At 46.1% G+C, this 13,291-nt stretch overlaps 1 protein-coding gene across 2 annotated transcripts; it reads right to left on the bottom strand.

Moving 5' to 3' along the window:
* Window positions 1–2,685: 2,685 nt before the first annotated feature.
* Window positions 2,686–10,117, bottom strand: LOC8033734 (leucine-rich repeat neuronal protein 2-like). Of its 2 annotated transcripts, XM_029979968.3 has the most exons (3): window positions 9,994–10,117; window positions 5,313–6,386; window positions 2,686–3,214 (listed from the first exon to the last, which is right to left on the bottom strand). In XM_029979968.3, exons 2-3 carry the CDS (start codon window positions 6,278–6,280, stop codon window positions 2,986–2,988), a joined length of 1,197 nt encoding a protein of 398 aa, XP_029835828.2. In that variant the 5' UTR covers window positions 6,281–6,386; window positions 9,994–10,117; the 3' UTR covers window positions 2,686–2,985. The 2 variants fall into 2 exon arrangements, with proteins under 2 accessions (XP_029835828.2, XP_029835827.2); XM_029979967.3 differs by lacking the exon at window positions 9,994–10,117 and having other exon boundaries at window positions 5,313–6,448.
* Between the last annotated feature and the right edge of the window lie 3,174 nt (window positions 10,118–13,291).

Below are 13,291 nucleotides of genomic sequence, written 5' to 3'. Positions count from 1 at the left end.
AGGCCCTGGCTCTACGGAGCTTGGTTTTTCTTTATGGGCCTCCGACTTCCCGTGAATCTGTCTAATGCGGCAGCGCGGGAAACCGACCGGGTGATACTGGCAATTGAGCCAGCGCCCAGACTTTTGATTGTCTAAGAGCGAAGCGTGTTGGCATTGCAGCCAATAAACATGTCTTTATCCGCACCCAAAGAACCTTCTGTGTTTCTAAGTGGTAACCCCCCCCCAAAAGGAAAATCCCACAACGGCAACTAAAGGAAGTGCAAACAGGACAAGCGCTTGTCCTGTTTGCAGTTCTTTTAGTCCCCGTTTACTGTGCGCTGTTTGCCTTTTCGTCAGTATGCACCAACTAACCCACACCGCCACCCTTACAAGGTTAGAAACTGGGAAGCGGAACTGTTTCTCGTTCTTCCCATAGAGTCTCATGCATTGGTTGGTGTCGATCAATGACCGCCGGTGGCGACACTCGGCCCCAACTGCCGAGGCCGCGGTCCGCGATCCAGCCTACTACAATAGAGATCAGTGGTTCCAGCCATAGAGTAATTATAATAAACGCTAGAGACTCAGCTGGCGCTATAGTGTCTACGGGACTTCCGGTTGCAAATTAAAGCAGACAGCAACCAGTCTACTTTTGCAGTCTTCCTGTGTATTCCCATAAGGAAACGTACGTGATATTTTTCTTTCCGCCAGGGAATAATAGAAACCAGCGTAGTTTCTTTCTTGTAACGGGTGCTGTGTAGCTTTATTCACATTATAAACGTGTAGTTTATTTAGTTAATGGGTTTTCTTTTTATTTCTGAGTGATATTTAAGTTAGCGAGAATGGAGGCCCAGGTCTATGTTGTACAGCATATGTCAATACAAGCTATCAATTCAAGCAAAAAGGACACTGCAGTGCAGTTACCAAAGCAGCCGTCCGGTGCGTCGAAGTACGGGAGGCGGGTTGTGGTGAGTGAGAGGGGGGGGGGGGGGGGGGGTACTGCTCGTGCATGCAGCGTCTATGATCAGTTCCGCAACTGAGCTAATCTAATAACGTTGCCTGGAAATATCCAAAATACTAAAGGTTGATACAAGAAAGGACTGAACCAAGCATCCGTGACAGTATAACAAAACTGACACAAGAGAGTCTATCCTGACCAGTTAGGAAGCTGCACTGCTTCAGTAGAATTTTGTCCGAATAAGTCAGCTTTTTCAGGGTTTTGACGACTGCCTTGGACGAACTTAACTAAAACGGATGTCGGGCCACTTTTCTGCTAATGAGCCGCAGCAGGCTGTCGCCGCGAAGTGGCGTAAATGGGTGGGCTGGGTAGGTAACATGCGCCCCACTGATACACGCGCGATGAAATGTCCATACAGCTAACAATTCGCGTAACGAGTGTGGATGAAACGTATGTGTCAACGAAACGTGCGGCAGAGCAGCGGATCCAATACCAACTGCAACACCTGTGCTCTGTGAAAGTGCACGTCTACGCCAGGACAATTTAGGAAGCAGTACAGCATCACCTAGCACGGCATTAGAACTACCAGCTTGAAAACAGCTCTTCGGTGCGCCGCACACCTGTACTCCGTGAAAGTGCACGCCTCCGCCGAAACAATTTAGGAAACAGCACAGCATCATCTAGCACGGCACGGGAACTACCAGATTTCCGGTGCGCCGCACAACCAAAGTGAACCTTCGGTCATTTGAACGAAGCGGCATTACGATTACACACTGCCAAACACGACTCACGCAATCTTCGTAGCTAAAAGGTTCCGACGGTCAACGAGAGCACAAAAACGTCGCGTTAAAATTTATCCTTGCGATGTCTGAATCAATTGGAGGTTCGAGCAACGCAGGGCCGATTGTTTCCTTTCGTGGCAATATGAATAATATCCCCGCCGATCACCAGCGAAATGCATACCGTTCCTCCGCATTTCCAAGCTATACCTACGTGAGAGACCACGCTGAACTCTGAAGTCGCTTTCGACCGGCTTCATGTGACGGCTCCCGCATCTGAAATCAACTCGCTCAGACCAACGACAACGAACAACGCACCCGACAAGCTCCGGCTGTATGCTGCGGAAGGTGCGGCCATAAGAGCATGGCACGCAGCAATGGCGGCTAGTACGGTGTCATATGACGTCACGTGCAATGTATGTAGAAATACAGCAGTTAAAGTGGCTCTGCTTAACTTGCCAGACTTGTTGTTTATTTTCATAAGATGCGTGCTCACTAGATAAAAAAGCGATTCAGACATTTCTTGGTTTCTAAGGTTTGGCTGAGAATGTAGTAGCCAAGACAATCTCGCTTTGATTAAACCACGCTAGACACACACACACAAAAGAAGATACATTGACACCAAAACAAAAATTAAGTATTTAAAGGTCTGCAAAATGTACAGCTGCCGAAAAAATAATTAAAATAAGTTCTACAGTATAAAGTGAAGAGGAAACATCGCATATCATATCATATACCCAAAACATCGCTTTCCTAATGGTGATATGTAAGGTGAGATAGACAATTATCTTCCCGTAAAAGCAAAACGACACGAAAAAATATGTGAAAGAACTGAGCCTATGTAAGCAACTGACCGCTCCAAAACGGCATTGGCTTTCACTTTTTTATATGAGTGTAAGATTGGATGCAACTTGTTTTTTTTTTTTTTTTTCTCACAACCGAGCATACAAAACAAACAAAGAATACGACCATTTTCACGCCTAATAAAGCATCCCTGCTGTGACCGTCAGGCCTTTGTCAGCCGTCAGACGGCCGCGTTCCGCGCTCTGCCCTACAGCGTCCTCACTGACGCGCTTGTACATGGCGACACTCTTACGGCCGCCGAACGGCCACACTTCTCCATTCTAGTACAGCCTAGCCTGGCACAAAGCAACGACCTTTTCTTGGAGGTTGCATTTTTAGCCTGCCCCTGACCATAGGTCTCTGCATTGTCACTTCGGGGTTCCCTTCAAGGGTCAACAGCCGAAGCACATTCACAACCGTCACAGCCTGTCACACACTGCTGTCGCTCGGCCATACTCGACTGTAGTCCGGCTTTTCCGTCGGCGTGCATTGGTGGTAGACCAGAACTCCGAGCACAGTGGCGCACGAGGCGAACAGCATGACGCAGAGCATGGCGATTGAAGTGCTCAGTTCAGCCAGGCTGGGTTTGTCGCACGAGAGGTGTTCAGCCGCCAGGTCTTGTACCCGTCTTCCCAGCAGACTCGGCGGATGGGCGCAGCTGTGGGTCGGAAACTGTTCTTGCTAACATGTCTCCATTTTCGCATTTTGAGGCACAGACTCCCGAGAAAGAAAAGAAAAAAGCGTGCTTCTTGGCCCGGATAAATATACTATTCATCGCACCCATGCCTAATATCGTCAAAACAAGAAATGATATTGTTAACGCTCGTGAGAAATATATATTGCTGACAAATTTGTTTCGCTGAAATAGGTTCTACAGTCATCCAGAGTGTCATTTTTTGATTTGACAAAATCAGGCTCAAGGAAACTTCGGCTCCCTTAAGAAAGTTCGTTTTTACCAATGATCTTTTGATCCAGGAAGCGTCATGTTTTAAAACTTTCGCATTCTCTTCTAATCGCTAGCGTTACATTCCCACGGAGTTTCAGCATTATGCGAAGCATAGTTTATTGAGCCATGCCGAAAAACACGGTTCTCTTTTCGCGGAAACTCACTGTACTTACATTATTAGAGTTTCTAGAGACTAAAGTGAATTATAGCCTTCTCTTTGCCTCCCTCTTTGTTTACTAAACTACGAATATATGTATATATTTTTATTTTTTTTTTCGTTTGTTTCAGCATGCGCAGTGTTTTTTTTTTTTTTTTTTATTTCGCAGGTTTTTTGGTGCCGAGCACTCGTACAGAGCTCATGAACGACTGATTTGGAGGCTCCTTAGGACAGAGCTACGGCAGCCCAATAAACTTGTAGACGCCGTATTCTTTCCGAAAAATATGCATTGGCATGATGCGACTTGCTTGTCGTTACTGGAAATAATCAGAATGCTAAAAAAACAATCAAGCAAAGAAAAAAAAACAATTTAGAGAGGGGAGGGACAGACAAGCACACTGGTACACGAGCTTCGTGTTCCTGTTTGCTGAGTCTCTTCCCATGCTTTAGGATAAAGATGTCAATACATAACCAGGTCGCCAGCTTCTCGTTTTGGCTTCAGAACAATCTGTGTCGTAGAGCAGAAAGCTTCATGAAAGCCGCAAGAGAACCGCGAACTACAAGAAAAACCGCATCCCCACCAGTATTGTAAATTCACGCCTATGCACTACTGATAGAAGCTAAAGAATCTGGCAATAAGCTGGTCACTTTTGGGCAATTCGGAAGTAAGTTCTGATAGATATAGAAGCGTGCCAAGGTACGAATATCTCAAAACCTTGTCACGTCACAAAAATCAAGGGTGAAGAGCAATTTTAAATATATGTTACGTACCAGTTTGCATAGAGTGCACGCGTATATCAGCAGTCCGTCGTTTGCCTAATATGGGTTGAAGTCGGCCTCTCTTAAAGTAGTTCTAAGCAAATGAAAGAAAGAGTAGCATATATCGTTTCTCGCAGTTCAAGGTTTCCTCGCTGTTTTCCTTAATCTTTCAGTTGTGAGCCAGCGCTCAGTCTGTTCGTTTCTTTCACTTTTCTGTTGTTCTCGGGCGCTTTCATTGTTTTCAGTTATGTCATGCCAACTAGCCAAATTATCTATACTCCGTTTCATGTCATGGCGTGTTTATACTAGCGGATTCGCGGGCGGATCCGCGCAAGAGGAGGGCGGATTTTCGGAGCCGGGTGACGAAATCGACTTGTCCCTTAGTAAAAATCTGGATCAAGATTTTCCGCCAGCGACGAGTCGATTTCGCCACCCGGCTCCAAAATTTACCTTCCGCCCGCGTGGATCCGCCCGCGAATCCGCAAATGTAAACGCGCCATGAGACCGACCGCCGCCAACGCTTCGATCAGACGAAGCTAATCAACCAGCGCCAAAAGTGCAACGTCACGACGCTCATCGCACTTATTCATTTGCTATCGCCGAGAAAACCGATCATGCACAGTGAATTCGCCGCGATCCTGAGCTTTTTTTCTGCGACATTGGTTGAGCCAGCGATAGCAATCCCACAAGAACTAGTGCCGTAACAATGCACTTCAGACATTCTTTGATTGGCTACATCGAATCAGCAAATTTTACGGTTTATTATAATTAAATAACTTGTTACACTAAAATATGAATTGCTTTTGGTGCAGGTTAGAGTTAAAGCTGCAGGTCGCACGTTTCAAAATTCAGAATCGTCAACTTTTCCCCCACAACGATCCAACGAGAACCCACCTGAAGTGATGTTCAGCCACCGTCTTGACTGTCAGGTGAGCCATCCATCTCAGCCGACAGTCGCAGTTCCACGGATTCTCCGCAAGGTCCACGACGGCCAGCTTACCCCAGTCTTGCATCCTGGAGGATAGCGTCTGTAGTGCCGTCTGTCGAAGATACAACTCATCTAGCTGAACGAACTGGCTGTGCGAGAACGACCGAAACGCATCCTTGTGAATGGATATTAGCTTTGGGTTGTAGTTGAGGTACAGCTCCTTGAGACCTGGCAGATTTCCGAAGGCGAATACGTCGACGCTGGTCAGCTGATACATGTCATTGAGTCGAAGAGTCCGCAAGGACGGCAGCTCTCGAAGACAGGACGAGCCGACGTGTGTCAACGGGTTTTGACTCACGTCTAAGGAGCGGAGGTCGTAGAGCCCCTGCAAGGCCGCCGCAGGCAGGCTGCGAAATCCGTTTCCGACGAGACTCAGCCTCGTCAGAGACCTGACATGAGCGAACACGTCCGGGGATAGGTGCGTGTGCCCGACGCTGTTCAAGCTGAGGACCTTGAGGTTACGCAAAAACTGAAAACAGCGCCCGCTAATGTGTCCCAAAGGGTTATGGTCCAGGTCCAGTTCCTCGAGATGTTCGAGTTCGCTGAAGTCGTCGTCGTAAAGCGTCTGCAATTGGTTGTAGCCAATGTCTAATCGTACCAAAGTTCTAAGACCCTGGAACGCTCTGCTGTTGATCTTCCAGAGGTGATTGTGAGACAGATCGACTGAGCTGAGACCGCTGAGGTTAGACAGAGAGCCGGTTTCGAGAGAGTCAATCTTGTTGTACGACAGGTCCAGATGAACGACTTTGGTACTTGTCACAAACGCCTGCGCTTCAACTTTTTTGATGCCGTTGTGCTTCAGAGAGAGCATCTGGACCCCGCTGGGGAAGACGGCGTCCACAAAAGCGGTCACGTTCTTGTCCGAACAGTCCATCCGCGCCTGAGACGAGCCTTGCGGGCAGCATTTGTAGCGGGAGCAGAAGGCCAGAGGGGGATTTGGCTTGGAGAAGTTGATGGAGGAGCTCCCGATGCCCTCGATGCTGCAGAGAAACAGCAGGAAGAGCGGTCGCGTTGTCAAGGTCCTGGTATTACCCATTTTCGGTGCATCCTGTAAAGGTTAAGGTACAAAGAAGCATCACCAAATTCACCAATAGATATATTTCAAAAGTCAGGTTCATTTATAGTTTGGTTTCCTCTAGGTGTGAGCGAATACCCAGCTACAAGCACGACCCCGTTGCTGTGTACGGCCATAGCCTCTTAATACTAACAAAGCCTGGCCGATCGCCTCGAGAAGTGGCCACCGAAATGGAAAAGGTGGGGCGGCAGAAAACGGATGAGAGCAGAACCACGTGACTGGCGCCCCGCTGCGGCGAGACGCCGAAACACTCTTCTCCCGAGCGAACAAGTGTATTTCGGATCCTCGCCGCTGCAAAAGCTCTGTGCTCACGTCCAAGTTCCTCGAGAAATGTCTCTTTGATTCTCTGTGCCACCAAATCCTCTCGCTCCAAATCTGCGACCGGGCACTCTATGGCTCCGTCGTCGAAAGGCCAGGCTTTGTGAATATAGAGGAGGCTATGGTAGGACAAAGATTTCCGTCTCCAGCTCGTTGCTTGCCCTCCCACGGCGGAAACGGGAAGCTCTCTAGTGAGAGTTTCTCGGTTCTCCGGCTCAGCAGGCACGGCGGAACGGCTCACGATCATGACTCGCGAAATGTCAATTCCGAATGCAAACAACACTCCTCACTCTCCCAATGTAGTGCGCTGTAGCCGGTATGAGATTGTACCTTATTAGAAAAAAGCTTATTATTGCGGATAGAAGAAAACGCCGTGTGTTTGTGTTAGAGTTGCGTGGTCCACGCTGCACACGTGCGTCGCCGGCACGCTCCAATCCAAGACCGCAATGTTGGGCTCCGCGCACACAGTGTGGAACACTCAAAGCTAACGAAAACACACAGCGCCTGCGTTCGCTCGTATACGCAATACTAAAACTCACTGCTCTTTCACCGGTTTCCAACGTCAAAGAAAAGTGTTGCAGTGAGCAGACATTTTTTTTCTTCCTTTTTTTAAATTTTATTTGGCATTTGGTCCGGTAAGATTGGCGGCAACCTTGGAAGTTTGGCCGATTTCGAAAAGTGTCGACTTTGTGGGTAAAGCACTATATGCTTTACCCACAATTAATATGATTTTAGATGGATTTCTCAGATTAGCCATCTAGTAGGCTTCAAATTAATTTTCGACTACTTTTATTTTATAACATGTTAATTAAAAATGGCACAATTGCCACCAGTGATGATAAGTTGCACATATTTGCAAACATTTGCATTAGAGCTGGAAAAACTGCGTATTCAAATATCCTAGTCGTATTATTATTATTGATACGAATTATGGCAATGTACGCATGCACCCAATAAACGCCATGAGTAAAAAAATACGGATTTAACCATACTAGTCCTTCCGGAAAGGTCTAATTGTGTTTTCTTTTTAGCATATGAAAAACTCTGACATGGTTATCAAGATGGACAAATATACAAACAGTGTATGTATTATAAAGTATTATGCGCCACGCGTGGCTTTAAAAAACATACACACTACTGCTGCCTGACTCGGATTCCGTCTGTGTTTTTGTACTGAGAACAGCGTTTCTTAATTTATACTTTTTTTCTCGTGGCGATATTTTGTCAAATATGGATTGATTCTATTATTCTTTTCCTGGGAATAATGTTAAAGCAATTAATCATCTAAATAACCCAGAACGCATTAAAAGGCCTGCAGTTCATTATTTCACAAGGCTGAGCGAGAAAAGGCAGCAAGAACACAAATATCAGCACTGGGTTTTTCAACGAGTACAATATTCTATGTTACCTCTAAGGAGTATGAAAGACCCGGTTTTTTACAGGGACACTGAACTCTCCAAAATATTTTGAAGTGCCCGGATTGGACACGTATGTAAAAAAAAATACAATTTCCAGGAACAACTGCTTTAACTCAATAATTACGCTATGAGACACATCTTGAGTTATGACGGAATCCTAAATTAGCACCTTTTCTGAGAAATTAAATCCAAAATAGAGGTTAGCATCGGTTTTGTTGCAGAATTAAAACGTGCATCCTGGCGTAAATTTTATGCTAAACCCCGTTTTTGTTTTATGGATAATGTGGTGGAATACGCTCATAACACTCCGGCTTCCGGATATGCGCAGGAATAATTTGTGCCGGTCAGTGAAGCCAGCACACAAGACAGGCTCAGCAACTGGCATACCGGCACGCATTTCCGATCTTCACTATAACCGCCATTTTGAAAAACGGGTGGCGCCACCTATAGTGAATTGAAGTCGCCAGTTCTGCACAAGGGCACGCACCGCGATTGACGCTGAAAGCCCGTAGCTCATTCTTGTAGTCTATGCTGGGCTTGTACTTCAAGTGGAAAGTATAAGTTGCGCATAGTGGATCTTACGTTGTAAAGCGAGCTGTAAAAATCGGCGCCTCCACATAAAAAAAAAAAAAACTCTAAATGGCACCGATTGTGCATCGAGAAGTGTGTATAATCTTGCGAAATTTCAAAACGTAATTCTCTTCATTAAAAAAAAATATACCGAAAAATTTGCTAAAGTCAACGGGGGACGTGTTTGTAAACGATCGGATTAGCGATACATGTAACTTGTGGCGCCATTTCTTGGGAGTAAAAATGGTGACAGAAGTCAAAAACTGATTGTTTTGACGTCGTGTGGAAGAACAGAATCAGATATATACTCCGTCCGTTTTCTGCTGCATCTCTCGAGTGGCTGCCGATACAAAGCAGAAACGTACGTCGTAAGCGTTTCCGTCACGTCGGGAAAATAAAAACAGACGCCCGCTTCCTCGTTTAATTCTGCTTCTTGCCGAATGTAAGTTATTCTCTACGCGTATCATCGACAGTATCGCCATCTAAAAAATGCAACGAACACGGACGCATATCTTTGTGTACTCCTTTCCACCGCGTCTCCAGTTTATCGCTTCCAACGTCTCAATCCGGTAGCCCCTAAGGTTTGAAACTTTTTATATTTACTTTCGCCCATTCGCGCTCCACTCTGACAAGTCCGAACTTTCGGAAACGCGCTTTTCGTTGCTTTAGTGGCAAAAAAACAAGAAGCAGTCTTCTTATCTCGCCTGACACCTCGTTTTGTCCGGAATGCATTAATGTAAAATTTTATAAATGAAACTATCGCAAAATTACGAAGTAATTCAAGATGCCAATCAAATAACACTGGCGGTCGCCATTTTTAGGACACGAAGCCTGCGATTGAATACGAATCCTTGCCGAAGGATGACGCAAGCCTCGTTCCGGTACATGCTTATAGGAAGAGCCCTAACATTGGCGGAATCGATTAGAGCAGCGGATACTAGATGGCGCACACTTTTGAAACGGGTCTAGTGAAGAAACGCGCTCGCAAACCGCGGCATGGCCAACCGGCAACCGACGAGCTCAAGCGCCACCACGCGCTGCTACCGCTCCAATGTGTGATCTGTACTCTATCCAACGCGCTCTGCTATATGTATCCAAAGCTTAGCCGGGACAACACACAACTCGTTTACGTCTGTGTCAGCGAGCAGAGTTTGGTGGACTCTTGTGGGCAACAGCGACTCGGTCCTTAGCTGCTCCGGAACTTACCGTTGTCACGCCGAATTCAAGTCTCGGATATCCATGGAAGGGGCCGACGGTGGTAGTACGCTCTCGGAGCAGCACGCGGAGCCGAACTCTCGACACAAACAACCCTTGTAGATACGACGATCTCTGCGTAGCTTGTCAGATTTGAAAGGACGATTCTCCCAGGCGCTTATCGGAGGCCGCCGCGTTTACCCATCTGACGGAGAGCTATCGCGGTCCTGTTTACCAAGAAGGCTGACTAAAATGACGTTAGCACCACATGTCTGCCGGGTCACGTGACAGCCAACGATGCGCCGTGGAAGGGCTGTCAAATGAAGCCCTTTACTCCTTAGGGAAAAGGGTAGTTACTAGAAAAAGAGTTACTAAGAGGGTGGTAGCAGAGAGATCAGATGGAAGGAATAGAAAAAGAGCGAGAAAAGGATTGTGGATCCACTATCTACCCAAGCAGTTGAATGTGGAGGATGTGGGAGAGCATCGTTGCACGGGCCGCGCACATTTTTTTTGTCGTTTCCTAAAACGCCGGTGCGACGGTTCTTGTACTTTGTGCAAAGACTGCTCAAAACAAATTCCTGGCGTCCATAATCCACAAAACACGCGTTAGTTTCGCTCTCTGCGCAATGGTAGTCACCAAGAAAATTAACGAAAAACGAGCCGCGTTCGTCCTCCTCAACCCGCAGCCAGAACGAGCGGTTACGTGATCTGGATACGATTATACGCTGCCAATGTTAATCGTAGCCCCGCACTGGGATTGTCAAAGCACAGGACACGCAGCGAGTTCCGGACATCATTAATCCGCGGCCACACTGTTCCTAAAAACCTCGAACAAAAGACAGTCTGCAGACACCGTCAGAGGCATTCCTTGTATGACCGTCCTGTCACATCGGCCAGTCAAAAACTGTCTTCACTCATGTAGGACGAAAACATGCTTGCAGCATGATCGAGGTCCTTCCCGAGATGGTTCTGTCATCATATATATAAAGAGACATCAGAACGCCGAGCTCTCGTCGAAGGCTCTGGGACGCCGGCGTCCGGCGTTTGGCTCTCGCATTCGAACGCTTTCGAAGAGTGCAGTGGAGACAAAGGCAGTTAACTTTAGGTCTACCCACAAATCATTTCAAGCAGAGGTCGGCGTTCTGACGTCACCACGCGTTCTCCTCTCCTTCTCTCCCTCATTTTCTGCCAGCATAAGCAGTGTGTCTGCGGCTTTAGGGTTCGGCTATTCTCGTCATTGCAGCGATTGGACAAGAGCCACCACCCGAATACTTGTCCAGCTATTGATTATCCCGCGCCCAAATCGAGTATTCACGTGATACTCGGGCTCAGTTCAGAAGCTGCACTCAAATGTCACCACTAGAGGGGCATTATACCAACACTGCAACCTTGTTGCTGCGTCATCACAACACGACAAAAATTTGTAGGGGAGGTTTTTGTAAACAAAAATAAATGGCTTTGAAAAGAAAATTTCGTACAGTTCGGTCTGGGTAAGAATCAAACCCGGGCCACCGGGGTGCGAGACGAGCACGCTTCCCCAACGCCACGGCAACTCCACAGTGCCGGCTGACTACTGATATGCCTAGTGCGTGCATCATGCTTTCGAATTCCAACACGCAAGCAGTTTTAAGTGTCTCTGCTGAATTTGTTTGCTAAGGAGAGATCCTAAGAAAACACTCGCTTTTACCCTTAAAACTCCGCCGCAACATAGTTTTTTTTTGTGACGTTAAGTGCGAGTGTGCTTTGCCCCCCCCCCCCCCTCCCCCCCCCTACCCCTTTACAGCCACTAAATTAGCTAGGCATCAGAGTAAGGACACTGCAGCAATCTTTGTTCTTAGGATCATAGTTGCCAGTTATCTGAAACTCTGCCTGAAATCGTGGAAAACTCTTTCCCGTCCTCCAGAAATGTTAAAACAGTTCGCGACCAAGCAAAAAGTATCACCTGAGCTTCCTAACACCCAATCTAAGGCTGAGGAAGTCGCATTTTTAAATGCGACAATCGACGGTTACGTCCGCTCTGCACTACACACCAAGATGGCGGCGCCCACTAGCAGATCGGGGAACGGAACGGAGGTGATATTAGTAATCAAAAGTCTAAATAATAGCAATAGCTGTGATATTGATGGTCTCCAGACACGGCCTGTAAAGCATGTAGCTGATATAATCGCGCCTATCCTCACTGATATATTTAACACCTGTTTAGACACACCTGTCTTCCTATCAAATATGCAAAAAGCAAATATTACAGTACTTTACAAAAAGGGAGATAGAAATGATCTGGGAAATTATAGGCCAATTTCCATCCTGCCAGTTTTTTCAAAGGTATTTGAAAAACTTTTGCACTCGAGACTTTCGGGATTCATTGATAAGTATAACTGGTTGACGCCACACCAATTTGGCTTTTGTAAAAACAAATCAAGTGAACTAGCATTACTTGAACAAAAAGAGTATATACTCACACAATTTGAAGACAAAGCCATCGTTCTTGGTGTATTTGTAGATTTTTCAAATGCTTTTGACTTAGTAAATCATGACATTGTGCTTGAAAAGCTGAACTGCTACGGTATCCGAGGGCGGGTTTTATTGCTTCTAAAATCTTATTTATCTAATCGAAAACAGGTTGTCCAGATTAACAGTATGCGCTCAAAGGCACAACCAGTACTGTGTGGTGTGCCACAGGGCAGCATATTAGGGCCACTACTCTTCAACGTTTATCTTAACGATATTGTAAATATTAGCCCCACAGCCATATTTATAGTATATGCGGATGACACTAGTATATTTTTTCTGGCAATGACATTCATGAACTTATAGATCGATGTAATAATACAATGAAAACACTCGAGAACTGGTCGGCAGCTAATGCTATGCAAGTAAATGAAAGAAAAACAACGGCGGTTATATTCAGACCCCAAAACAAGCCCGTTCCTACACATCCAGAAATCTTCCTTAATTCACGTCGTATAGAAGAGTTAGATAATTTCAGGTGTCTCGGTATCATATTTTTTACCGACATGCTATGGGACGCTCATGTAAACTACTTGCTAACAAAAAAAGCGCAAATTACTGGCATAATTGGACGCATTCGATACCTCCATCCCGCACAAGTTAAATTGCTTCTTTATAATTCGCTGTTGTACTCACACTTAAACTATTGTCAACTAGTGTGAGGGACAAGTACGTCTTCAAACCTACAGTGCATTCATTTATTACAAAAGAAATATGTTCGCCAGATCTCTAACGCCCCTTATGAAACACCAAGTTAAATTTTCTTTCGTCGTTCTCGCGTTATCAGGGCACACAACCTATA

The sequence above is a fragment of the Ixodes scapularis genome, unplaced genomic scaffold, assembly GCF_016920785.2.
Source record: "Ixodes scapularis isolate PalLabHiFi unplaced genomic scaffold, ASM1692078v2 PGA_scaffold0__279_contigs__length_252992795, whole genome shotgun sequence".
Taxonomy (NCBI): domain Eukaryota; kingdom Metazoa; phylum Arthropoda; class Arachnida; order Ixodida; family Ixodidae; genus Ixodes; species Ixodes scapularis.
Note: the sequence above shows the minus strand (reverse complement) of the source record. Positions and strands in the feature narration are given on the sequence as shown.